The sequence below is a fragment of the Drosophila suzukii genome, chromosome 3, assembly GCF_043229965.1.
Source record: "Drosophila suzukii chromosome 3, CBGP_Dsuzu_IsoJpt1.0, whole genome shotgun sequence".
NCBI classification, from domain to species: domain Eukaryota; kingdom Metazoa; phylum Arthropoda; class Insecta; order Diptera; family Drosophilidae; genus Drosophila; species Drosophila suzukii.
The window spans coordinates 14,316,825-14,344,515 of record NC_092082.1 but is presented as its reverse complement, the minus strand read 5'-3'; the positions used below and the strand labels follow the sequence as shown (position 1 = coordinate 14,344,515).

At 42.6% G+C, this 27,691-nt stretch overlaps 5 protein-coding genes across 8 annotated transcripts in view; 2 read left to right on the top strand and 3 right to left on the bottom strand.

Annotated features, from left to right (window-relative positions):
• Window positions 1–26,973, bottom strand: part of LOC108020196 (nicotinic acetylcholine receptor beta1) — a 54,084-nt gene extending 27,111 nt beyond the window's left edge. The window contains exons 1-7 of one of the 4 annotated variants that reach the window (XM_036814838.3): window positions 26,814–26,973; window positions 26,610–26,751; window positions 23,735–23,871; window positions 22,800–22,954; window positions 22,194–22,638; window positions 21,083–21,682; window positions 20,493–20,755 (exon numbers count right to left, since the gene is read on the bottom strand). In XM_036814838.3, the coding sequence (XP_036670733.2) occupies window positions 20,591–20,755; window positions 21,083–21,682; window positions 22,194–22,638; window positions 22,800–22,954; window positions 23,735–23,871; window positions 26,610–26,673 (1,566 nt within the window). In that variant the 5' untranslated portion in view covers window positions 26,674–26,751; window positions 26,814–26,973 and the 3' untranslated portion in view covers window positions 20,493–20,590. Of the gene's footprint in view, window positions 1–20,492; window positions 20,756–21,082; window positions 21,683–22,193; window positions 22,639–22,799; window positions 22,955–23,734; window positions 24,641–26,609; window positions 26,752–26,813 lie in introns of those variants that run through there. The other 3 variants (XM_065864784.2, XM_036814837.3, XM_065864785.2) reach the window with 3 other exon arrangements.
• Window positions 13–1,176, top strand: LOC108020193 (uncharacterized). Its single transcript, XM_036815849.3, has 2 exons — window positions 13–111; window positions 170–1,176. The coding sequence occupies exons 1-2, from the start codon at window positions 109–111 to the stop codon at window positions 1,061–1,063; spliced, it is 897 nt and encodes a 298-aa protein (XP_036671744.3). The 5' UTR covers window positions 13–108; the 3' UTR covers window positions 1,064–1,176.
• On the top strand, window positions 2,422–3,560 carry LOC108006637 (uncharacterized). The gene is made up of 2 exons (XM_036815739.3): window positions 2,422–2,581; window positions 2,652–3,560. The coding sequence occupies exons 1-2, from the start codon at window positions 2,579–2,581 to the stop codon at window positions 3,426–3,428; spliced, it is 780 nt and encodes a 259-aa protein (XP_036671634.3). The 5' UTR covers window positions 2,422–2,578; the 3' UTR covers window positions 3,429–3,560.
• LOC108020195 (translation initiation factor IF-2) lies at window positions 6,341–8,127 on the bottom strand. The gene is made up of 3 exons (XM_036815671.3): window positions 7,972–8,127; window positions 6,840–7,238; window positions 6,341–6,525 (listed from the first exon to the last, which is right to left on the bottom strand). Exons 1-3 carry the CDS (start codon window positions 7,972–7,974, stop codon window positions 6,472–6,474), a joined length of 456 nt encoding a protein of 151 aa, XP_036671566.3. The 5' UTR covers window positions 7,975–8,127; the 3' UTR covers window positions 6,341–6,471.
• LOC108020204 (basic proline-rich protein) lies at window positions 17,529–19,254 on the bottom strand. Its single transcript, XM_036814840.3, has 2 exons — window positions 19,063–19,254; window positions 17,529–19,006 (listed from the first exon to the last, which is right to left on the bottom strand). The coding sequence occupies exons 1-2, from the start codon at window positions 19,063–19,065 to the stop codon at window positions 17,633–17,635; spliced, it is 1,377 nt and encodes a 458-aa protein (XP_036670735.3). The 5' UTR covers window positions 19,066–19,254; the 3' UTR covers window positions 17,529–17,632.
• Window positions 26,974–27,691: the final 718 nt, after the last annotated feature.

The following is a 27,691-nucleotide window of genomic DNA, read 5'->3' as shown; positions in this document are numbered from 1 at the left end:
GATCTTCGTATAAAAGCGTTGACCATCGACGTTATTGACATTACTATCTGTTGTCGGCAAACGGCAGCAACATCATCAACACAATCAGTGGATAATCTCTAGGAGGAAATGGTAAACAGCATTGGGGTTATCTCCATTGGCAGGGATTCATTTTCCGATCTTTATTTAGAGACCCGTGCTGATCCTTGTGGCCCTGGCAGGCTTTGGCCTCTGCGTCCGGGCAGATGTCTCCCACCTGTACGGAGGTGGTCACCATGATCACGGCTATGAACGTGATCATCATCACCACCACGATTACGATCACGACCACGATCACCACCACTACGATGCGCACTCCCACAGTCACCATGATCTGTCGCACGATCACCGTGATCTACACATCGATCGGCACTATCAGCCGGATCACCATCATCATCACCACCACCAGGCCAAGTCCGCTGTCTCCGGTGGATACAGCTATGGAGCTCCGGAGAAGCCGCGCCAGAAGTACCTGCCCCCCAAGGTGGCCCTCCCACCCCCACCTCCTCCTCCACCCAAGGCCACCTACCTGCCTCCCTCGAAGCCCGAGGTGAAGTACCTGCCCCCCGAACCGGTGGCCAAGTATCTGCCTCCTAAGGTCGCTCCCATCCTGCCACCACCACCACCACCCCCAGTTGTGGCTCCCAAACCCACCTACCTGCCTCCCAGTCAGCCGGAGACCAAGTACCTGCCTCCTCCGACGCCCGAAGTGCAGTACCTGCCTCCTGCACCAGTGGCCAGGTATCTGCCTCCCAAGGTGGCGCCCAGTCTGCCTCCTCCACCACCACCCCCACCAGTGGCTCCCAAGAAGGCTTACCTGCCTCCTGCCGAGCCAGAAATTAAATATCTGCCACCCTCGAAGCCGGTGGAGAAGTATCTGCCCCCCGCAAAACCAGTGGAGAAGTATCTGCCACCCCAGCCAGAAGTGGATTTCCACATCCCGATTCCATCCTACGCTTTACCCTTGGGTCCTGAACCAAGTCCCATCCAGGATGCCGATCCGGGCTACCACTACAAGCAACCACTACGTCGATTCAGGCAGTAGGATAATAATAGCCCAACCTAACCACCGAAGAAATAATAACACACACACAATAACCAAACAAATCTCATAAAACACTGCATCTAGTTTTAAGCTGTACAAATTAAAAGCATATAAACCACAAAACGAAATGGCTCAGTCAGTATTGCACCACTAAACGAACTCGAACTCTTTCCCCATCGTCAAGGTCACAGATATCAAACCCAAATTGCTGTCACCCTGCCCCGAGGGATCCATGGATTTCCATCTGACCCCCAAATCTAATTGTGGCCAATCAACCGAAGTAGCCAAACAGCTTCGATTTTAGCTTTAGTTTGGCTCAATCATCACCTGCAGTGTCTATAATTACTATCTTTTTGGGTGAAAAATGATGTTAGTCTTCGGAATTGATCGGTGTCTGCAGGTTTGTTACAGAAAGATTCGATCCGAAACCAAATCGCTAATCTTCAATGGGGCGACAGTTGACCTCTTTCAATGTTGCTTGGAGACAGAGATGGGGCAAGTCTTTTAGAGGCTGTATCAAAATAGTTTACTAAATGATTAATCAAACCCATGACGAAGTGCAGATCCTCCATCGAAAGGGGGTTTTAGTTCGCTCTATAAAGTATTTACATTTGCATTAAATTTGTTTAGTAAAATTGACCAACACGGATGTTTATGTAACTATAATAAAAAGTTTACTGCTGTTATAAAGCAAAAAAAAAAAATAATAAATAGTAAAACTACTGTAAAATAGTAAGGACATGTATATTTATTTTCTGAGAGTACCTATGTAATTGGTCAAGGTAATAATTCCATGGGTATATTTAACTATTATATTGCTTAATTTGACAAAAGGGTTTTTGTATGATTACTTATTTATTCGATGGTTTAGTCCTTTAAAGAAAAAATGTAGCTACTTCCATTGATAAAATGATAAATTTACAATTATATTGAAAGAGGTTCCGCAAAAAGTCTTACTAGAATGATTTATATAATCATATATCATTATTTCCAAAAAGGATTTAAACAATATTAAACGTTTGACTCTTTTAAATACATTCCAACTCCAAAAGTACGTTCAACTATTAATCCCAATCATTGCCTAAAAAAAACTATTTTAAATACTTGGCAAACGCAGCGGAGATCATAAAACCCAACACGTTTATGGCTCCCAGCCATAAAGAGCTCTCTGTCCGGGCCAAAAAACAAAAGCCAACGCAACGAGATGACTTCGAATTAAGAGATTTAATAAAAATTGAATGGCAATTCCCAATACCGGCTGTCAAAGGGGCGAGACCCCTAAACGCCTCTTGGCTGACAGCCCAGCCCGGCCATATAGATATAGTCAGATCGCAGTCAGATCGTCTCTCGCGGCGTCGGCGTTGGTTAGACATAATAACAACGCGACGAGATCGCTTTATGGCGACCACTGTTTCGGGTTCAGTTTCTCTAACTGTATAAATAAAGAAGCACTTGCCGGAAACTGTATCACTTTGGTAGAGGCCGTCGTCGCAGCAAGAACGTTCCACCAGAAAAATGGTATGTGATCTGCTCTGCTCCTCAGGGATATTCACTCGGGATTCTAATATGGATTAATTTTATATTCCAGAAAGTCCTTATCCTGGCTGTTTGCAGCTTGGCTCTGGTAGCCGCCGATGTCTCACATTTGTTCGGTCATGATCACCATGATCACCACGATCATCCTGGCTACAACTATGACCCACCGAGCATTCCCTTCGACCTGCCCACTCCGGCTCCGGCTTATCTGCCCCCAGAACCTGTGACAGTTCGTGTGGCTCCGGTGACCCTGCCACCTCCAGTTTATCTGCCTCCTGCGACGGTGAAGCCAGTGGTTCCGATTGTCAGGACCCCGCAGCCAGCTTACCTGCCTCCTCCACCACCAGTTGTGAAGGTCAACCCTCCCAAGCCCGCCTATCTGCCTCCTCCACCACCAGTGGTGAAGGTCAACCCACCGAAGCCCGCGTATCTGCCTCCTCCACCACCAGTGGTCAAGGTCAACCCACCCAAGCCCGCTTATCTGCCACCCCCACCACCCGTTGTGAAGGTCAACCCACCTAAGTCTGCCTATTTGCCACCTCCTCCACCAGTGGTCAAGGTCAACCCACCGAAGCCCGCCTATCTGCCTCCTCCACCACCTGTGGTCAAGGTCAACCCACCCAAGCCCGCATATCTGCCTCCTGCACCCGTGGTGGAGGAGCCCCGCTATGTGGCACCTGTCGTAGTGCCCACCTTCAAGATCCCCATCCCATCGTACGCCGCTCCCCTGGAGGAACCCGTCAGCACCTATCTGCCGCCCCAGGAGATCGTGGAGCCAAAGGATGATGGATACCACTACGATCCCCCAGCCGAGCCGTTCCTTTTCTAAATATCACCCATCCTCAGCCATTTATTAATTGTTGTCCTCGAATGTCACGTGTATTTACCTATAGTTATTTATTGTTTACCCAGCTCAGCCTGCACTAAAAACGAAATAAAGCTTAGCATTGCGAAAACTAAATTCCCATGAGTCTTATATTGTATCCTGTTCTGATCTTGAGCTTGAAAGGGGAAATCTCTATCCTAAATATATGCCCACGTGAATTCAAATGTGTGTTATTTTATATCCCGTTCTGATCTTGAATTTGAGGGTGGGAAAATCCTATCCCAAAGAGATGCCAAGACCAAGACCACGAACTCATTTCAAGTGCCACGATAGACAGCATAATTGCCCCTGGAGTGCTAAAAATACGTATCTCTAAGCGAACAGCAGAACAGTTTCATTCATGGACAATCCAGTTGTGGTTATTTTGGGAACTATACTGAGTAATGCTCTATGGCCAATTCCGGCTTGATTTATTGACATACCAAACAAACCCAGCTTTGAGTAATTGAACTTAGAAGCCATAACACGGTCATAAGCTCTAATTTTATGGGCCGAATTGTGGCTGAGCCTCAATAAATGGCTCTCTTATAATTTATAATACCACCTTAATTGCTTAAAGACAATCGCTGGCATTGTTTAGAAGGTGTGAAGATACACCTCCGAGACCCCCGTAGTTTCGTTCAGTCCGCCCACGATGCTGTGAAAGTGAAATTAATGCGAACAGGAAGTTGCAGATATTTTTGGGGCTTCCATCAACGGAGAAGAACACTCGCAGAGTGTTTGTTGACAAAATGAATTGCTTTATGCAAATCAACTCCATGATCTAATGGCTGGGAACCCGTTCTTCTTTCTGTCAGCAAATGCAAATTAATTAGATTATTACGTTTATCTTCGGTTGAACGCCAAACAATGATTTACTTAAGAGTTTTTATCAACGGTTGTTGCTCTTAGTAGCGCCGTTTAAATAAACACGGCCCATAAATTATGTATCACATCATTGATTTTAGAAAGCAAAACTGATGACCCCAGTCGAACAGGCGGTCTAGCCTGTTTCTTATACGCCACTAATGGAACCAACTATATGTTTCCTTATTTTTTGGCACGATCAGTTTGCTGATGCATTAAAGTCGAAATGCTAATTGGCTGTGTGATTATATCGTATCGTTCTAGAAGTAGACATAGATCATAACTTTATTAATATTTTGGGCTCCCGTGTGCACACAGTGCGTATGATTAATATAATGCAGTTGGTGAGTAACATCCTAAACTGAAATCGATTACTTTATATAAACACAAGTAAAATTTGTAAAGTAAGATTTAACAAATTCAAGTTCAGGCGGTTATTAAACTTTACCTACACGAAAACCAGATCAAACAATCATCAATAAACTTTATTTATGTTTAACACTTGAAATACAATATATGAATACCTTGATCTCTTGTAACTGACAATCTTTTCGATGATAACTCGTTTTTTTTAATTTATAATATTTAAATATTTATTTGATTAAGTCGTTTTACAAGAAGAACATCTGCGTATCTGTTGAAGAATATAGTCTTCTCTTCTCTTACCAATATAAAAATGGTTAACCATCTCTTATTAGTTGTCTAACATGTGTATTTATGCAGCCTACCTTTTGGCTAAATATGAAAAATCGATGAGATTCGTGAAGCCTCCGCAATTTATGCAATACAACTAAGAAGTATAACAGTTTTGATCACTAATACTACTTTAAAAGAAATCCTTTAAAACAACAATTTCTTATGATGTCTAATACAAATGGAGGACCTTTCAAAGGATAGATGCTGCGACTATTTTAGTAAGATCTTTCAAAATAATTTTACAATCGAGAAAAACAAGCATGAGTAAGTAAAGTTCCTTTATCTGAATTAAACCCGGACATTGCTTTTCCCATCGATTGTAATAGCAGTTGCAATGCATAAATGGAAAGCCTTTTCAAGGTGTGTAACACCATGTAATCAATAACCCAGTAGCAATCAATATCGATTGACCTGGGAAACCAATGGAAATCCCAGCCAAGACGGAAGCACCTCCAATGATGAATTCCCCGCCTGTCATCGCTGGCACACAAAGGAGTGGATTGGATTGGAGTAAAGTGGAATGGATAGATCTAGACCCAGTTTGTCATAGTTCACTGACAAAAGCGACTGTTAATGCCCCTGAATAGAAGCTGCGGCAAGGCAATCAAATTGACAATCAATCCATCAATCAATAGCACATTGTCTGACCGATCGTCGATCACCGACCACCCGGACAAACTATGGCTTTTAAGACGGATTGTTTACACTTCTGATTCTGTCTATGTGGCCAGTTGTTACCTGTATTTTGGGGACAACTTAGCAGGTTTAGCTTCTGCTTAAACCGGTTAAATTTAATGTATTTTGAAAGTAATCCAGTAGATTTATGTATTTCTATTTGTTTTCGCTGTGGCTAGTTTCGGTTCACGAGCCGTCAAGAGTTGTGCAAGAAGCTGCATAAATAATTCTACCTAATTGGCCCAAGAGGCCGCACCACTTAATCCCGAGTGGTGTCTCAATGAGTGCCGACACCACGCAAGACAGAAATTATTTTTGCCAGCAATGCGGTAATAAGTAATAAGTCTGCCCCAAGTACGCAGATACGCAGCTTCCGTATGCAAATGTCCATATCAGATGGCAAAAATTGTGGATACATTTTCCTCATGGCAGCATTCCATGATTAATGAGAAACCCACGACGATGGGGGGCACTCATCATCAAATCGAGAACGAATCTGTGTACATTTTCGACACACTTTATAGTGCCTTGATGAGCTGTGAATAATATAATTAAAACCTGATACTCTTCCCCCTTTTTGCCGACCTGACCAGTTTGATTGGCCTTGGCTGATGAATGAAATTGTCGAAAACCGAAAATTTGTTTATCATTTTTACAAATAATTTACGTTTATTTATTCGTACTTTACTTGGCAATTCAACAATAACTGAATACTTCGTTTTTCGATCTTTGTCTTTAGAACATCATTTGTCTCTTTGTACTTCGCTCTTTATGCTTTTGATCTTGTCTTGTTCTTGTTGGTCGTTTCTTTGATGGGTTCGTTCTAGTTATAGGATAGTTTAAATAGTTCGATAGTTGGATAGTTTGATAGTTCGATAGAGGGAATCAGTGCGTGATAATGTGTGCGTTTTGATTTGGGTATTTGTTAATGCTTGATTCGGTTTTGGATTTGATTTTGATTGGTTTTTGAGTTGAAGATTGGTGCGCAGAGAGTGGTTTGGCGGGCAGGTGAGGAGTGGGAGAAGGAAGAGAAACGACAAAATAGGAGGAATTACTAGGATGTCGAGCATGTGTTAAATATAGTTAAGAGCTAGCTGCATCCTCTTAGTAGCGGCGCAGGCGGTAGAAGCGTCTTACATAGACTGGACGGCGGTACTGGTAGCCGGCCCTGCTGCTGAAGGTGTGTCCCACCAGCTGTTGCGGCTGTGGCACCACCACCTGCTGCTGAGCCACTGGGGCCAGGTACTGAGCCCTCTGGACGATCTGCTGCTGAACGGGCTGCTGGATGAAGGACTGGGCAACGGGACGAGCCACAGGACGAGCCAGGGGAGCGGGGGCGGCGAAGACGGGGCGGGGAGCAGCGGCCACAGGACGAGGGGCAGGAGCAGCAGCCGCCGGTGCGGGCTCATCAATGTCAATGTACTCCGGCTCCGGAGTGGCAATGTCCTGGGGATTGGGTCCCTGGGTGGCGGAGTCGGGCAGCTGGGCTCCTGCAGCAAAGCCCACAAGGGCCAAGGCCAGCAGAATAAAGAATTTCTAGGGGAGAAGAGAAAATATAGTTTAAGATTATTTGCTTTACTAACTAAATCCTTGTCCTGCCTTTAAACTCGTAAATTCTTTTAAGTACCTCTAAGATTATATGAGATTTATAATCAGATTTATTTACAGTGCTTAAGCAACTTAAATGCCACTAAACTACTATGATAATAATTAAAACAAATGTTCATAAAACATAATCTATACTAACTTTAAACATAATGTGCAAAAAAAAACAGAGATACTGAGATTGTACCTATAATTCCATAAACATTATTGAAATCAATTAAATAAACTAAAATGAACTAGAAACCTGTCTTTTCTATTTACTCAGGGTAAAATCCCATTTTGATAAGTCCAAATAAAGTAAAAATCGTCAATAGCACTAGAATGAACTTGAAAGTATTTCAAGTATATTAAAAAATAGCCAATGAGTGGGTTGGCTATTTTTAGAGCCTTCTGGACCATAATTATGTGAGTGGCTCCGGCACGGGTGTGAAGTGAAACAAGTCCCGAGGAGCACTCGAAACGGGAGAGCGCGTTGATGAAGTCGTTTAGAACACTTGAGTTTGAGTTTGGGTTGGTAAGCACTTATAGAGTAAAAGTTATTTTTGGTTTCTGATTTAAATAATTCCAGTTCACAATTCACTTTGATTTCATTTTCAGTTTATATCCTGCTTAAAGCTAAAGCAGATCACTAGGAATCATTATCCTTGTTCGCAGGATCACATACCATTTTTGGTTGTTTTGGTTTTTGGGTTTAACGAAATTTTCTCGAGCAAAGGCGATCGAGCAATTTACACTTAAGAAGTTCAAAGCACAAATGATGATGAGCTGGTCAGTGGGTATGAAATTTATACTATATCGCCGGTTCGGTCCGTCCGGTTCGGTTCAGTTCGGTACGTGGGTCTAAGAGAGTCTAAGCAGAGCGAAGGCGACCGCCAAAATCCAAAACCCGATGAGACACAAACCGCACACCGCGTTATAAATAAGGCACAAACAAAATATTAGCAGCAGAAGCGGCACAGTTCAGCACCAACAAAAACAATCCAAATCGAAATTTAAATTAAATGAAACGAATCGAATTGAGTAGAATCGGCGACTAGAAGAGGCTGTTGGAAATGCCGATGGGTTTTGAGGAGCTGCCGGGACCCTTTGGCCAATCACTCGGGTGTCGTCACGAGCCATGACGCACAAGCAAGTCACATGGCACTAAAACAGCAGAAATCTACACTGTTAAAAAAGCACTTATCATAAGTCTCCAAAATCATGATAAGGTATTTCAGTCTGTTGTATTTAAGAACACACTAAGTCAAATTACTATAATTTTCGGAATATTTTATTTTTTGAAATTTCAAGTTCGTTGCCTAAGTCTTTTGTTTAATCAAATTAATTTTTTATATTATTTACTTCATCCAAAAATGCATGTGCAAGAACTAACAAAACACCATTTACTTTGCAATAAACTATCAAAATAAAATGTTCTTACCAAATGTTCGAATTAAAATTTTTGTATCGGTTTTTAACCGTAGTTTCGTCAAATCAAGGCGTACAGATAAAAGACCGACTGTTTTGAGTAGCTAGCAACTTATTCTAAAGAACAACCACTTTAAAGAACATTTATTTTTTGATAAATTTTAGCAATTTTTCATCACTTTTTTTTGGCAAAAATTGTCAAAATTAAAAAATGTTTAGGCTTAAATTGCAATGGATTGAAAATTAAACTACGAACTCAACGAGACATGACATTCTTCATTCCTACTTTTATTTGCAAAATCACACCAAGATCTAAAATTTTTTGGTCGGATTTTCAATCGTAGCTTAACCAAGGCATTAAACTTAAAATGTAACTTGTTTTTTTATTAAACATTTTTTTATTAGTGTATGTTCTGATCTTAACGCCAATGCCTCTACGTAGCGCGTGCCTCAATTAAAGTTTGCTGCCTAAGTCTTTCGATTTGTCTGCCGCATGAAATGATTTGCATAATATTTTGTTGGAATAATATTTTCATACCAAAGTGGCTTTATTCCAGTTTGCTTAGTTATTCCCCAAAACTTATCCAGGTGGAAGATTAGTCATCAAAAATGATAACCCAAGCTTGATCAAATGATTATGTTTTTTTTATAGGCCAAACTTGATTTTATCATGTCAGTTTGTAGTTTGTTTGCCCATCTGCCCGCCGACCTGGTAGCCCTCTCCTTCATTCATTGGATTGTCTGCTGGCTTGATTGTTTGTATCTTCACTTGACCTCAGTGGCAACAATAAGCAAATTTAACGGCTTTTGGGCATACATCATTTCCGTTCCTCGTGCGTGTGTGTGGGGAAATACATTCACCTGCCACCGTCAAGTGAATGAAGCCACTTGAGCCAAAGATGCAGTGCCAATAAAAATGATTTGTTCGATATCAAGGCCGTCCCGAAAAGTTAAAGTGGCACAAACACAGGAAATGGTTAAGGTATTTTCGACTCAGATACCAAATGGGCATTGTAAAGATGTTACCATAATTATAATTTTATAACTAACTACTTATAAGTCCACTTTAAAATGGTTCTGACCCGATCACATGTGACATCATTTTGGCTTCCTTTCACTTGCATTGATTGATGACATATTTGTCAACGGCCAAAGATGAAGCATACAACGCATATGCAGCATTTTTCATAATCTACCCAAAATAATAAGCAACGAAAAACAATTTTTTGTGTGTTTTTACGGTTATTAGGAAATTTAAAATGTAATTAATAATGATTTTGGTCCGATGGCATCTTAGGTTTCACATTCATAAATTCGATCTGCCGAAAAACAGTCATTATTGGGTGCTTATGCCATTTGCGGACATTGTCTATTGAGTCAGCGATTTGACTTGCAAAATGTGTCATTTGCCTCTGAAAAGCATCGTTCTACCTACGGTTATAAGTCCATCGATTCGTAAATCAGCGATCAAATCAAGGGCGTGGCAGATTTATGCGGCAAACAATCGATTTTGATATAGTGCAGCTGTCTGTGCCTGTGCTAACATTTATATTAACGAACTCTTATTTATGTTAATGACAATATATATTTCTTAAAATCCCCTGTTAAATATGTTTGTGATCTTTCCATCATCGTGTCTTGTGTGGACGGAGCCAAGGCGACTACTTTTGCCCAATTTGCATACAGGAACCAGATATCGCACCAAGTGAATCAAAAGCCATGAGCCGCCATAGGAGTCGTGGCTAAATGCCGGTAAACGAAGATTCTTTAAATTTATGTGCCTGTCGATAGCCAGAATCCAGTCGATTTCACGTGCCTCTCGACACACGTTTTGTTTTGCTCTAAGCTTTAATACATATTACGCATGCGACCTGTTGTCCAGCCGGGGTTAAAAGCTCAAATAAATACAGATTTCGTAGGCAGATGATTTCTAGTCGGGTGTTTACAGACATGCGATTTGAACCACCTGATAAGGACCACAAAAGATGCCCACCCGAAGTTTTTTGAATTTTTTTATCACAGCCGCATTTGTTACCAAGACATTTTGTTTAGGGTAAGACACGCCTCGTTATCTGATCGGCAGTTTGGTTTAGCATTTGAATAAGCGCGTGTGAATAAACAGAAAATAAAACATTTTTAGCGGTCCGTTTCGTTTCTTGACATCTTTCTTAGTAAAAATACATTTTTAGAGCTATTCGGAGCCCCAAAGAGATTGGTTGTTGCTCAGCTGTAATATCATTTTTAATTGACCTTGTCGAAACGGAGATTCTCAAGCTATTCTAGCTTTCCCGTATTTTTTATCACGATTCTAGAGACAATGCTTCGTAAATAAAATAAAATTTTTTATTTGCAGAAGCTTCCGCACATTCACCGCGACGCCGACGAGGGGCATTATTTATATTCAATATTTTACGCAAAAAACTATACCAAACAAGAAACGAGGCATGGCAAATATATCATCTTGAAGAGACAATTGAAAACTTCGGCATGCTCTTGTCGAAAAAAATATACCAAAGTGATGAGCACAGTGATCCACAAAGTTGAGTTACCCTCTGCATGCGGTAGTGATAATGATCTAGGTTCAGAAATATTTATTGCAACACTTTTGGGATACTTGAAAGATTTATAACCGCCTCGATAAATTGTCTTAAAATAGCCCACAAATGCTAATGTTTAGTCTCGTTTCCGCCTCTGCATTTGACTGAAACAAATGTTTTCAGCAATTATAGTCGATCAGTCACTTGACCTACAGTTAGTTTGTGTCCAAAAGCGGAGAACTCTCTGGAATAGCAACAAGTTGTTTGGCAAGTGCCTCGACTTGTTTGATGTTTACCCGGTCCAAGCTGATTCCCCGTTGATAACTCTGGTTCCAATCGATCCCGTTCCCCGTCGTAGACAAACCGGCGGTGTGGGACACGCGCACAGTGAAAGCTGCCGAAGAAGAACGTTAGAATTTAATGGGAAGCATAAATTAGTTATTGAAATTAGCCAGAATCGACATTAAATAAAAGCCAAATGGTCACGAGAATCGAAAGGCGACTTCAGAATGAGAATAGACACAAAGAGTTGCGTCTAATCATTGTTTAACTTAATAATTAGTTTTTTATTATATCCCCCTATAATTTGTTTCTCAACAACAGCAAACAATGAAATCGATGCCGCCGCGGGGCAAAAAGCATCAGCAAAAGTCGAGACGACGGTGGCTGTCAGCCCCAGCGATTTAGCCACTTTTGGCACCTTTTTGGCCGGCTCGTGCCGCCAGCGAAGACATGTGAGCTGGCACTTTGAACTTTGACTTTGAACATAATTATGAGCTATACAAATCGATGCGAAGCTTATGAAAGAGTCATGTCTACTTGTACACACAAATCGTATAACTCAATCGAATAGTTCACACTCGCGGAACGAAAAACTATATCATATAGTCATTGCTTAAAATTCGCAAGATCATTTCTTATGGAACAAAAGTTAATATTAAAACTTGTCACGAACCACTTAATGGCTGTCATTTCCTAAAACCCTATAAAATAGGACCTGTAAACTTTCTAATTATGCATTCTCTCTCTTCTCGTCCCTGAAGTAAGACTTGAAAATAATTGTTCTTTTGGGAAAGATGCAGTATGTCATATATAGGGGGATACGAAGACTTCAGAAACTCAGTTTGCAGTGCGATATTGTATAGCGTTGGCGTTTTTACCCAGACTTCAATTTGAAGTACACAAAAGAACCTATGCAATGACTGCGTTGCTACTTCCCTGCACAAAAATCCTCTTTTTGTTTGTCTATATGTCCCTGTCATTTGATTTTAGTCGTGGGCACTTACCGCCCAAAACTGTGAAAGCCGAACCTCCCGCCCGAGTAAAGGAGGTTACTATCCGAATAATATGTCCGCCCTTCATTAAAGGAGATGATCCCAACTGCGTGCATGTTAAATAAGTTTATGTATGATACTGGAATAAAAATCTATTTATCAAAACATGTATCACCGCGAACGGCAGCATATTTGCTATTTGTCAATTAAAAAATTAATTTTCTTTAGAAATGGTAAGTATAAAACTAAAATAAAGAAATTAAATAACAATTTTAGTTTAAAAAGTTCCCGCTTATAATAATACGTAAAACTATGTTGACTTTATAATTTAAACAAATATGGCCAAATTTATGCAAATAAGTTTAGAATGTGGCCTGCATTTGGAACTGGTTGGATATAACTTAAGAATTGAGGTCAGATTCAACGATTCATTAGCAGAGCGTTATAATAGCAATCCAGATAAGGAAAAAGAGTATAAAGTGGACATAAAAGGAGACGGAAACACTTCCCCTATCGTCATACCCAAGAATACTCTGCAAATGCGTTGTAATCGACTGGCAGTGAACTTGAATTCTGCATAATTGCCTCTATAAAACCGGCATTAAGCTTATATGGCTAATGGGATAGTTCGAACTTCAAAGCGATCAATCAGATTGATTTCATTCATGCTGATCTAGTTCGGTGACAAACCCACCCTGACACGAAGTGGAGCAACCTGTTCTAGCTCGGCAAAAAAAACCCAAAGAGAGGCGGTCGATTTAAATGTTTATAACTATAAGTATATGCCATTCTAACCAATTTGCACAAATGCAAATGCTGATTATTATGGTCGGACGATGCTTAATGGCCATTAGAGGAACCTGTTTTTGTGCGGTTCTTTTTTTTCGGCGACTGTCTATCACGATGATTATCTTATCCCCATGCGGCAAATGATGATGAAGGTTCTTCGTGGCCCGCCACTCTGTCTGCCAGGTTTCTGTAAGATTCTGGGATCCATCTGCAGTGAGTCAACGGATCATCTGGCCATCTGCCAGATACAATACCCGAAATTTGCATGGGTCTTGTGTATCTGATGGTTTGACTAACTGCTATGACATTGTTTCGATTCGGATGCCGTTTGCTGCGCTTTGTGTGTGTGTAAGGCCAAGGTCGAAATTTGTAAAGAGATTGTAAACATTGGATTAACTGCTATGCGTCGAGTTGCCTTTTCAATCGGATTCGTTTATTTCTTTGTTGACTCTGCATTTGCATTTCTTAGCCAGCTTTTGGAGATCCATTGTGGCCACCGATGCTGCTGTTTTGACGTCCATTATGGATCGGTTTGACAAGTGCTGTCAGTGCTCAAAACAACGACCCACATGACTCGATGGCCCAGACTACTATATATTTTCGCCGTTAATTGCTTCACGCTGGCAAAGTCGCCAAGAGTCTTTTTAAAAAACAGTCAGTCAGAAGCCGCATTAACTTAAAATTTGCGTGACAAAGCCGCCCTCTGGGTCTTAAGACTCGCCATCCGAATGAATGAATTTTCTGATTTCTGATCGATCTAGACCGCATCGATCGCTCTTTTCTGCATCTTTTGATTAATGTTGGCATTTTGTTCGTTTTATAATTAATATTTAATAGAGCGGGCACAATGTGTTGCCGATGCCTTGGTTTTATGCTAATCACTGGCGCCCACAGCGATCGTTGGAAATCTCTTTTGAGTCGAGTTTACACAGCCAATCATCCTTAACAAAGGCTAAGGCAATCTGTTTCTATTTTTAACATAGTATTTTTTTGGCCACGAGCCGAATGACTGACTGACTGCGTCTGGAACGGCCAAGCGAATAATTGCCAATTTTCGACTGCTAAACGATTTTGTTCACGCTCAAGAATCGCAGCGGTCAATCATAAATCGCCGCTGTCTGTGGGATTCGTGATTAATTCGCAACCACTTGAATGCTCGTCGGGAAGGTTAACAGTTGTTAAACATCTATTAGCAATTGATTAATTTACTGTTAATGCGATACAAGCACGCGATTGAAGGCGTGGGTCAGGGGTTTTCAAACAGAGGATGGCAGTCGGGGTAATATCGGTCAATTGGACGAGGAAGTTGTAGTAACAAATGGATTACGCGGAATTTTTCGTGCTTAGCAATAAATTGAGACATCAGATTCGAATTGAGGTGTATGCTGATTGCCGATATTTAAATGAATCGATCGCAAAAATAGCAAATACGTTTAAAAACAGCAAAGACATTGAGGTAATCGAGGTTTGGGGTTAATATCGATTTATGTGTAGTTATGTGTTGCAAATTTTTAATATAGCCCGAAAGGCTTAAATACAGATCACGCTGTACATATTTATAATAGTTAGTCAGGTAAATTAATTCTTGAGGCAAAAATCTGACTTCTGAATAACTATAAATATTTATTTAAAAACAGAAACGGGGTTGGAATGCTATTTTTATTTGAATCGTAGACGTTGCAATGATCATTTGAGCAGATTTAATTAAATCAGAGGGTAAACTATTTTTTTTGGATTAATCATAATAGCATTATTTTAATCCAAACCTTTAATATAATTGAAAAATTAAACAACAGTACTTACATAAAAAAAGAAATGTCATTTGTTCATGGCCCAAATACATCTATAGACATATTTATGGTTACGGCTAACTGATAATTAATAATAATTAAGCAGCCTTAACAAAGTCCTCCAAACAAAACTGTCGTTAAGCTATTTTTAATATTTAATTAACAGGCGTTTATGGTTTTAATTGGCTGACAAAATGACTATAATAAAGCTTATCTCTATAATCATCAATAAAAAGCGTGAAAAAGCTCCGCAATGTCTTGGGAGGTCTATGATTAAACTAAGCTTTAACTAAGCTAAGGTAAACACCTTAAATTCATAAAAAGTAGGCTATACAATTTTTATAAATATAAGCTCGACCTAAGTAAGTTTTGTAGAAAATTATAAAGCCCAACTTTGTGCTGAATAGTAGTATATCTTCAAGCGAACTGAGCACTCAAAGCTTCATGCGTGAGTGGTTTTCGAAGCTGGTTTTTTTCACTGAGCCACTGAACCACTCGAGCACCGCTGACGGGTTGATTCATATTTCTTGGCCGGCGCCGTCTACACAAATCATCGTACGCAATGTTTGAAAACGTTCGAGTGCGTTGCCGTTTTACAATTGAACAGCTATGAGCCAAGACAGCAAAAAGATGAAATCGCTCGAAGAATAGAAAAAATAAACGGAAACTGTGCCAAGGGCAATTTCGCCTGTGATTGATTTACAAAGGGGGGCTAACGTAACGCAACGCATCGCAAAAGGCGGACCACGTTGCGTATGCGCAATATTTTTTGGCAGCTCGGGAACAGGTGGTGATTTTTTCTTCGGCTTTACTGCTTTGGCACGGGCATAAATCAGCTGATGACTTTATTGTATGTCCATTAAGTCATAATTATAATATGTTCATTAATATTTTCGATTAGCCCCTGTCGGAATTATTTTTGAGGAATTAATTGGAAATTTCAGATGAGCGATGAAGAAGCCGGCTGTTAAGAATTTTGCCTTTGGGTAAAAATAATATTGTTTTTGTATTTAGAATGATTTAATATTTATATACTACTCGCATTTACATTTGCGTGTTGGCCTGATGGAGGCAGCAGAATATAAATAGCTTGTTTGGGAAATTTACACCCGGATGGAATCGGATGGAATTAGAATCAGAGTCAGAATTCGAATCGTCATGACACAGAAATGATCTAAGGTCAGCTGCTGATTCTTTTTGGGGCCTAGTACTCCCATTTGTAGAGCTGTAATTTACATCGCATAATTATCGAAGCGGGGCAAACAATGCGTGGCGAATCTCTTGTCATGCCCAATCTTTTCAAGTGCCGTGCCGTAATCATAAATCACGCAAAAAGCTAAGTCTAAGTGCAGCTGCAGATCCGATGCCTGACAACATAAATCACACCCAAGCCGCTCGTTAAGACGTTAATCAAATGGCTCAGATCGAGCTGTGAGTGAGGCTTAGGGCGCCCCCGTGTCCAGCGAAATTGAAGGCCGTTTTGGTGTATGTGGCTTATGTAATTAGTGGCAAAGTACCCGCCTGCAAACCCCTCTCACAGACAAAAAAAAAACCCTATTCGAAAATCGTTGCACAACCCGCAGTTGCAGTTGCAGTTTTCGGTGTTCAGCTTTTTTCCCCCTCTTGTTTATCTTTATTTTTGGGCAACCTAATGAAGTTGCCACGGCTAACTCAATTTATTGACTAAGCCAACTGGTAGATTGACTAAATGACTGATGAACCTGGCCACTGACGACAGCCGGTGGGAATTGAGTCGTCGCCAATTGCCGATCATCGATCGACTCGCTCATATTTATTTTGGCTCCGCCGGCACCTTGAGTGTCCCATGTATGGATGCAATGTCTGTGACTATGCCAGTTGCAATCATTATGGGCTCTCATCGATATTAGGTATATATCTATCTGTCTATATATATATATATATGGTCGTTATGGGTTTATAGTTATTGCAAACAAAGCCGGCCTGAGAACGTTTCACGGATGCTTGAGAATCTCGGAATTTCCGCCTCTGATTTATGGCGCCCCCAGGTTGATTGATTTGACCTACCAACTGACCACCACCGGTCCACCAACAATGCACCACTGGGTGGTGTCTGGGGACTGCACTTGAACCACTGGTATTTCGGCTAGGCCATCTGCCTGCACTGCGACAAAATTGGGAATTTTAAAGTAAATATGAAAAAAGATAGATGGCTTAAAAAATATTTTTATAAACCTATAGAACCACTTGTCAAATCTTTTAATTCTTTAAAAATAAAATATACATTTTTTTGGATCTGTAGATTTGTTAACTGCTTTATCAAAGATGATGTTAATTTTTCCCATGTAATGCCTGTCAAAAGTGACGCCCCAGAAGGTCGTTTTGGAAGCTGGGACATTGACCCACCAGCGAATCCCCCGAGTGATTGACATATCCAGCTTTGACTTTGGCTTTTTTGAGATTTGTTTTTATTTGGAAAAATATTTGAGTGGTTGGGGTTTTCAGGGGGTCCAATGGTGGCTCACAGGACAGTGGTTTTGAGTACTTTTCTAGAAGGTAAATGGTCTGGCAGGCTTGTTGTAGTTGTAGCCATCGGGTCCCAGGGAACCCGCCTCATCGCCACCACTGGTGGGCGGTGGTCCGTACTCCTGGGTGGGTTGAGCAGGTGGTGCTGGTGGGCGTGGCTGGTAGGTAGGTCCTGGAGCAGGTGCAGGTGGTGCCGGAGGTCGTGGTTGATAGGTGGGTCCTGGAGCGGGTGCAGGTGGTGCTGGAGGGCGTGGCTGGTAGGTTGGTGCAGGTGGTGCCGGAGGACTCGGTGGACGTGGCTGATAGGTGGGTCCTGGGGCAGGTGCTGGTGGTGCAGGTGCCGGTGGGCGTGGCTGGTAAGTAGGTGCTGGCGGTGCTGGTGGTGCCGGTGGGCGTGGCTGATAGGTGGGTCCTGCCGGTGGAGCAGGCGGCGACGGTGGTGGTCCGTATTCCGGCACTGGAGCAGTTGGCTGCGGTTGAGCCGGGGTCACCTCATTGTCGCCAGGAGGCGGCAGGTACTCAGCTCCTGGCTGTGGGCGTGGTGCTGGAGGACTGGGTGGCTGTGGGCGTGGTGGAGCTGGAGGAGAAGGTCCAGGTGGTGGTGGTCCGTATCCTGGGGACGGTTGTGGCCTTGGCGGAGGTGGTGGTGGTGGTGGTCCGTATCCTGGCGTGGGTTGTGGCCTTGGCGGAGGAGGTGGCGGTGGTGGTCCATAGCCAGGAGTGGGCTGAGGCCTTGGTGGCGGCGCTGGTGGTGGAGGACCGTATCCTGGAGTAGGCTGTGGCCTCGGTGGTGGTGGTGGTGGAGGCGGCTGAGGACGCGAGGGAGTGGGACGTGGCTTAGGCTGCTCTGGAGGCAAGTACTCCGGTCCAGGCTGCGGCGATGGTGGCTGAGGCTTTGGAGGTCCGTAGGATGGAGCAGGTGCCGAGGGAGTTGGCTGCGGTGGAGGACGTGGTGGCTGTGTCTGCGGGGGTCCATAAGATGGAGACGGAGCTGGAGCCGAAGGAGTGGGCTGCGGTGGAGGACGTGGTGGTTGCGTCTGCGGTGGTCCATAGGATGGCGATGGAGCCGGAGCCGAGGGAGTTGGCTGTGGTGGAGGTCGAGGTGGCTGCGTCTGGGGAGGTCCGTAGGAAGGACCAGGAGCCGTGGGAGTGGGCTGCGGTGGTGGTGGACGAGGTGGTTGTGTCTGGGGAGGACCATAAGATGGAGACGGGGCCGAAGGAGCAGGTCCTGACCCTATTCCCGAATCCTCAATGCCATTTCCAGAGCCCGGAGGCGGAAAAGGCACCGACGGCTGCTTGTAGTGATAGCCATCCTCCTGGAGATCCGTGTCCAGGTGGGAGACATCCGCGTGGACGCCCGCCGCCAAGAGCAGGGCCACCAGAGGCAGGAAACAGCGCTGGAAGATAACTGAGATGAAACCGGAGGCATTTTCCCGACTGCCAGCGAACTCACCATTTCTGCTAAGATGCGAAGCAAACGCGGTTTTTCCGAGTTTTCCTAAAACACAAAACCACTCAGCGAATCCAATTATTACCGGTTTCGCAGACGGAACCGCACACGAGTTTTATTTTTCCACGGGGGCCTTTTTTTCCCAGCCGATGCCGATGCGACGTCTTCGTTGCAAAATCAGAAATCGAATGATGCCCAAATGTTCTCCCTTGGCGCATTTATACCGGCCTGGCCAAGAGCAGCCCCTAAGTTGGCTAAGTCGTCTCCGACGCTTCAGTCTCAGTTAGATGCCGAAGTTTTGAGTCAGCCAGACGAATACGAATATGAGTTTTGGCTCAATCGGGCTCAGTCGTCATCGTCGTGATGCTGCAACCTTTGATGTGGATGTAGCCACAGGTGAGGACAGAGATACTGTATCTATATCTGTATCTGGTAATCGGCGACGTTTGTAAGTCAATAACAGCGCGTACTAGTTAGTTTTTTTTTAGTCTTGAGTGCCTCCAACCAGGAACCAAATTGGGGAATTTCTGGCCGGGTTTATGTGTTTGGCTAATTAGGTCCGATGGGATCCGACAGAATTCACACCAACTAGCAACGTGGGCGGATAATTAATGTGCGAATATCTTTCGAAAAACGTTACTTACCGAACCAAACACATATGGCCAATATCTGTTAGAATCGTGCTTACATAATTGGCCCCTTCCCGTTTACTACTTTGATGTTTATTGACTTTGCAAGCTTAACAATCGACATTCTCCAGTTGGCCAATAAAATAAAATATTATGCCCATATCAATTAGTTAATAAGCCAAGTGACCAAGCGCGTAACACGAGGCGTATGCGCGATGTGGCTATGAAAATTAATAGACGGATTTTTTAATTAACTTTGCATTTTTATTGGTTTCATGTTGGCTCCGGGCATCTTTGGTCTACGATTCCGCGGAGCCTCCGATTAAGTCGATCTTTATGCTAGCTGCGATCGATTGAGAAGCATTTACAAATTGATTCGGGGTGTTTCCATTCTTAAATCTCATGCGTAAAACTGCGATTACTTATGATTACGTTTTTGGCACAACATAACAAAGTTTTTGGGAATTTATTTATTGCTCTTAAACTAAACTTCATTCTATATGTCTATATTAGCTAAGTTCGTTTTAAAAATTATAAATTTACTCACAATTCCACTAGGTTGTTGTTTTGATTTATCTGTTTAACATTTGTTGCTGCTGGTGAATTATTATGTATTTGCTTATTCGTTTTACTTGACGACTGTTTAGTGTGTGTTTTTTCAGTGTTCCAATTCGTGTGTTTACCAAAAAGAGTTAATATTAGTTAGTTATTTTAGGTGTTAATGCTGCTCAAGCAAGTATCGTTTAGTGTTCTTGAATTATTAAAATCTAAAAATCCGCATTAATTGTGGCAATTTTTCATTGTTCTCCTCTGTGTCAATATCTCGTTTGCTTATTATTGTTGCGTTTGCAATGCTGTTAACCATTTCAATCAGCCCCCGGCTGCTCCAAGTCCTCACTAGCTTACTTTCCCCTGTAAATCTCGATGATCCGGTCCTGATCCACGTACTCGAAAATATGCGGGGCATCCATCAGAATGCCCACCGTTCCGGCCGTGGTCACAATGAAGAAGATGTACAGCTGCAAGCGATCGATCACCATGGCCACGTATTTCCAGTCTTCGCGGGTCTAAAGATTGGATGGATTATCATAAGGTAAGTAGAAAAATGTTAGTTTAAATTGCAATTTTTTCAAAGTTACTTGAGTTGTTATTTATCCCTGAAAATAGTATTTATTCATTATAAAAGGACCTCCTTCAGTTCCTAACTTTAAATATTTCGAAGTAAATCATTTTTTCCTCTAATGATTCTTAAACACGGTGGCTCTTTATATTTTCTTACCATGATATGATTAAATATAAGTTAAAAGATTTATTCTGAATAAATTATTTGACTATGTTTCTAAATAGGAAATTATCTTTTCTAATATTATAGTTCTTCAAGATCCCCATCTCACCTGAATATAGAGATCCTCGTTCCGCAAGTGCTCGGCGATGAACTCCACGGCCTCGGTGGCCTTGCTGGCCTCCGGGGAGAGCAGGATGGAGTCGGAGGACTCGCTCTCCCGGCGACAACCGTCGCCCAGGCCCAGCTCCCCGCCGCTGTTGACCTTGCGGTTGATCTTGCAGTTGGGGTGGTGCAGGTCGGACAGCTCCATGACCTCCATCTTGGACTGCTTGCCCCCGATGGCGCTGATATGCTTGGGCAGCTCGGCCGGCGAGCCGTAGGAGGGATGGGGATGGGCGGGCATGCTCATGCCGGGCATCTCCATCATCCAGCGCAGACGGGTCTTCCGGGGGCGCTTCATGAAGAGGAAGGCGGGCAGGTAGTGCAGGAAGATGGAGCGGATGTACATGGGCATGCGGTGGGTGCGCGGCCCCCGGAAGTTCCAGTTAATGATGATCACGGTCACCAGGATGGACACCGTGTTCATGATGAAGGTGAACAGCAGATACTTGGCGATCAGCGGCAGCACCAGCGACGTCGGCGGCAGAATCTTTGACACCAGCAGCAGGAACACAACCAGTGACAGCAAAATGCTAATTCCGAGCGTAACCTGGGGACACAAATCGTTAGTAACCGATCAGGTTAAAGCCTTGACCCCACCCGTCACCCAAGCAATACGCGATCCACACACTGAGGGAAAAAACGTCGCCTTACTGGTTAGTATAAGCTGGAAATCATACTTCTTTACTCGAAGCAAGTAAATTAAATTACAAAAAACACTTTAGCTTTAAATAACATTCCAGAAAACAAGCATCATCATCACTAATTAAAATTATTTTTATTACTATACATCAAAATATTAACCGCAGTGGCGTAACGAATTGGATCTGATCAATCTTGTGTTTTGGAATTGGTCAAATTAAAAACCAGATGTTGAAGTTCTGTTAATTAATGTTATTAATGAAGATTCTTCGATCATTAATTAAATCAAAAACTAAAGGTTTGACAAGCCCTAGGCCAGTTAGGAATATTTAAGATATATTTAAGTGTAGTCCCCACCCTTGTTAAACTATACCCTCTATAAACGAGATTCGATCATCGATCGATGAGCGTTATCTTACCTTTTCGCCGGCCTCGGCTGGCAGGTAAAATACCAAAACGCAGAGGAACGAAATGAGCACAGTGGGCAGAATCAAATTCACAGTGTAGAAGAGAGTCTTCCGCCGGATGATGATGTAGAAAGTGATGTCAGTTTCCGTGGGATGGTTGCTGTCGCCCTCGTAGACGTTCAGATAGGCAGGCACCTCTATGATGTCCCAGGTGCCCGATTTCCAGTAATCCGATAGATCCACAAAGTTCTTGTTGTTGTACAGGGCCAGAGACACCTGATCACCATTAAAGGTCCACGATCCGAACTTCATGATGCAGGTCTGCTGATCGAAGGGGAAGTATGTCACATCGATGGTGCAGGAGCTCTGGTAAATGGCCGGTGGAACCCAGAGAACCTCTCCCGTTGGATAGATCAGCACGTTGGACTTGTAGCGCACCTCGTAGTTGCCATCGGCACTGTCGGCGGAAAAGTATGATATTACTATATGGTATCATATGGAATATTACGAGGAAAGCTCCGACTTTCGCCTACGGTTTCTATATATATTTTTTTTGTCTTTATTAGTGTACAGAGTTTTGGAGTTGATGGGTTAGCTAGAATATGGCCATTTACTCACTTATTGAAGAGCACTATGTCCGGCTTCCAAACCTTGTCGGGGGGCAGACGCAAAACCCCGATGCCGCCGTAGTCGGCCTCATCCCACTGCAGCTGGTAGTCGTACCAAACCAAACGTAACCAAACGTTTGATTTCATAATTTGATTTTTCTCATTCTTGATCGGTTTTCGATTTTCGGTTTTTTTTTCGGGAATTCGTTTTTTGATTGTGATCAGATGGTGGTGGTTTGGTGGTTGGTTGGTGGTTTGGTTGGTGGTTTAGTTGGTTGGTTGGTGGTGTGAGAGAACGGTACGAAGTACGGAGTACGGGTACGATTTGCATTTGAGATTCGAAACGAATCAAAATCGAATCGAATTTTTGGCGTACACAATCGAGAAATCGAGAGAGAGCGGGTGGGAAGGTAGTTAAGACATTATTTCGCATGTGGCTTTACTTTGGTAAGTTAGTTAGTTAGTTGGTTAGTTTGTTTTGCTTGTTTAAACTTAATTGTTTAGGGTTAGTATTTGTATTTTGTATTTGATTTACTAGCATCAAGTTCACTACAAACATACAAAGTCAAGACAACGTGTACGTAATTATTTACAAAGCATAACCGAAACTGAAAACTTTGGATACCCCCCCTCCTCCCGCCCCCTTCTTCTAACGGGAGGGGGCGTGGCCGAGGGAGCAGTTAATGCATGTGTGTGTGTCTGTGTGTGGGTGTTGCTGACTGTTAATGGGCGCGTGTGTGTTTTTGTGTGTTTGTATGATGCTTTTTTTCAGATGGACGATTATGACAGCAACGAAACTGAAGAATTTGTTAGGAACAGAACTCGAAAACACATTTACACTCTACGAATGTTAGTTATGATTTTTGTTTTTCTTTTATTAGCATAATCTTATTGTTATTATTCATTTGGTTTTTTGTTTGACAAATTGATTTTGAGAACACTTACGACATTGATTAGCTGTACGAACGCCAAACCAAATCTTACTCCAACTTTTTGTGTCATATTCTGTACGGGTCGTATGAGTTTATTGTAGCCTCGAAAGAGGTCACGCACCAAGCGCTCTTCATCTTCGGATGCACTGACTAAAAAACACAACGGAAAACGGAAACGGAAGCGAACGCAAAAGAACGCAAGAGAGTACACAAACATTCGGGAATTTGGGATCGGGGGATATAGGTTTAATCAGAACATAATGGTGGGCACACAAATAACACATGGGGTTCCAAAGGCAAAAGTAATGAAAGAAAATACAGAGAAACAAAGAAACGAACGGATGAGCAAAGTTGTTGTATTCTTTGTTTAAGTTTTTCTTGTTGTTCTTTTTTTTAGATTTTATTTTGAATGGGCTCTTGGGATGATTTAGCTTATAGACAGATAGAGTTAGACAGAGACAGAGCGAGAGACAGAGAGAGAGAGAGAAAGAGTGAAAGAGAGAGACTGAGAGAGATAGACAGATAGGACAGAGGCATTTTCAGACATTATAAACCGATTCTTCGTCTTCAACTTCAGCATCATTTTGGAATTTTGATTGGGAAAGTAAAACTAAAATGGACGACACATGAGAACCGCTCGATTGTGGTTTATTTATCTGTGGCTGTATTATTATTTTTGGGTGGTGCAGGTGGGTGTCTGTTGTGGTGGTGGTGGTGTGCACGTGGCACTGTTGATGTTGTTGCTGTTGTTCTGGCCTACGTTGAGTATACGCCGCATGGGAGGCACTTCCATCAAACAAGAACTATGAGCAGGGGAAGAGGTCCTTGGGACCCCCACCCCCCACATGGTGGATGGTTTAATGCGAGTGCCTCGTGGTTCTTACAGTCCTAGAGCAGAGTCCTGGCTCAAAAAAGTACTACGGTAGCATGGCTATCGAGCTAGCTATTCGGTAAATTGTGCTTTACAAAGTGCAACATTTTAAGTGGCGCCCGAACAGGGACGTTCTAGGAACCTAACGGGAGTTTCTCTTCTTCTATACTCTACGAGGGACTGAGATGGCCATAGTCCCTGGTTACAGTTGTTTTCCTTTCCGTTTGACAGCTGAGCGAACTTTATCCGGAAAAGCTCCACGCGGTGTCCTTCGAGAGAGGGAGAGAGCAAGAGAGAGCGGAAGGAAGGGAGCGTGAAAAGCTCAGGGATGCTGGGGCCCATACTCTTCGCTGCATGTGTGTGTGACCGGGTTATCCTTGTCTTTCGAGTGTGTGTGTGCGGTCTCATATATGGAGCACAAACTTCTGCTACAGTGTGGGTGCGTGACTTTCGAAACTCGTTTTTTTGGAGTTGCACTTTACGCTAGGTGAACGATATGATTTTTGGGGTGGGTACATATGATGATGATACTAAGCGAATGACTCTGGGTGTGTGTGTCGGTATGTTTGTATGCGGGTGAGTGAATGTACTAATGTGTTTTTTTTCTTATATATCATATATAACTCTAAGCCTGAATGGGGGGTTCTGTCTATGCGAATTTCGACTACAATTTCTATTTGCTTTTCTTTTCGTTACTTCTTGGACTGCTCAGAAGAGAAGGAGTATGAATTAAGATTCGGCAGTTGATACAGAAATCTTTATATACACGTATATATATATATATGTATGCATTGTTGGTTCAGTTCATTGCATTTTCGTATGATTTGCATTTTCTGTTTCTTTTCGGTTGCTGTTCATTTCGGTTGCGGTGGTCGGTCGGGATGTAGTATGCCACCACCCATCCTGCGGGTCCCTCAAGGACCTTGGCTACCACGCTTTTCGTAGATACACAGTCAGGGATTTTTTTTATTTGGGGGTTGGACAGAGACAGAGTGATAGAGAGTCAAATAGAGAGAGAGAGCGAGCGAGAGAGATGCAGAGGGGACTCTGGAGAAAGGTTTAATTACAAAAGCGATTATAGCTGGGGAATCGTATATATAAGTAAAATATTCATAGAGTAAGACGAGTATGCAGGTGTACTGGAAGTATATTTTGATAGTTTGGTTCAGGTACAGAAGTTTACAGTTGTCGAGCATTGGATTCGAGAGAGTCGTAGAGCGGGAGCGAAAGAGACAGAGAGAGCGAGAGCGAGAGCGAGAGAGAGATAGCTAGAGCTAAGCTAAGGTTAAGTGAATCTATATAGAGATAGAAGATATAGCTATGGCAGAAGATCTAGTCTGTGGGACGGCACTTGACTGAGTGCGGGTTCGTGCTATGAGGAGTTCTACTTGAGATTACGGAATATATATATATAGTTTACAAAGAGTTGATGACTAGCGCAGTTGTGATTCGGTTATAATTTCAGTATTTTTTTTTTTCGTTTGCAGCGCTGCAGCAGCGACGCTTTGGCAGATTCTCCAAGTCTCATTTTTATCGGGCAATCGCTAGTTGATATTTGTGTGGCGGTTGTTCTTGTTGTTGTTGCTGGTCTACTGGATATAAAGCTACTATATCCCAGTTCGGTTGTTGTTGTTGTTCATTTGGGGGGTAGTGTGGCTAAGCTATATACACAAAACGTTGGATGCCAGGAGCTGAAGGGCCGGTGGTAGTTGGTTCTTGGTGGTTGGCGATGAGAGCTTGGAGAACTTGTTAAGGCGGCGCTGCCAGCGCAAAGCGTAAATTTAAGAAAAAAATCAAATCATTGCTGTAAAATCGTAAGCTAGCTAGGAGAAGAGAAATAGAGAGATAGTTTTTCTTTTTTGTTTTTTTTGCGGGGACTAAGAAACGGTTAGCAAAGTTAACAAAGTTGTTAGGGTCCTCTCGGGTTTTTTTTTTACTTCTTTATTACATAACCGCCCCAGCCCGAAAGGGGCGGGGCAGTCTCCCAGTCCTTCCCTTCGCAGCCCAAAGTACGTACCCAAAGTAATGGCCAGGATCAGGAGAATGCTGCACAGCAACCAGGATTTGCTGGAAGACTCCATGATTTTTCCACTTTTTCACTTACTCCAGGGACATGGCTAATTTGCAGTTTCGGGTTGGCTGGGCCCACGCCCCAAAAACTGTAGACACAAAAATTTCAGCCTTAAATCCAGGCAAACATCTTGAAAACATCACACTTCACCTTGTATCAAGCTTATCTTGATTTTGAATATTTATTTTTCAATTCTTTGCTCAATTTTCAACAGAATTTTAGGAATTTTCCTTCCGAACTTTTCGTCTTGAGCTGGAGCCGTCAGGTTGGGTGCGGATTAAGAACTCTACTTCGGGATTCTGGATAAAAATCAATGGGATTCTGACTTTCTAGAGCGCAGCAGCCAAATCTGAAACAATTGGCCAAGGCGCAGGCGCTCAAAACACGGATAACTGAGAGGAAAAATGGGAAAGCTCTCTCTTATCAAGAGGTGTTTTCCGAAACCCACCCTTTAGCTAATCTTTAGTTTGTAAACAAAAGCAGTTGGCCTTATCAGCTGTTGATGAGTTTTGTTTACATGTGCTTGGCCTCCAGAGTTGCCGCCCCCCACCAACAAAAAGTTTCCACCACAGTGATTGCGAAAAGTAAATGGAAGAATGCTTCCGCTATCTGATAATCTCGCTTTATTGTGTTATAAAAATGTTTAATTATGGCACAACACTTGGGCCTATAAATTAAGCGAACAGCAACAACAAAAATAACGAACAAAGGCAACGCCTTAAAAGGTCAAGTGGGCGTGGTATTTAATTAGTTATTTCATAGTTTTTTTCGTCTTAATCGCCGGTGGGTGTCATTAGCAAAGCGCAGTTCCTCATGGCGCCTAAATGATTAAAATAATGTGCACTAAAATGTTAAGGTTTTATAAAAGTTTACAGATTCAATGGTTTCAAGTACCCATTATTGGGCTGAATTTGTTCCAGTTATTTGATAATGCAAGCCCATTCTTCTATAGCTCTTTTATGGTAGGGCAATAATTTTGACCTTTTCGGTTTCCAACTCTCATTCAGCTGTCAGCACTTGTCTCAACC

Coding starts and splice junctions, on each gene's coding strand:
- LOC108020195 (XM_036815671.3), bottom strand. Junction 6,526..6,839: donor AGTACCGCCGTCCAGTCTAT/GTAAGACGCTTC, acceptor TCCTATAACTAG/AACGAACCCATCAAAGAAAC.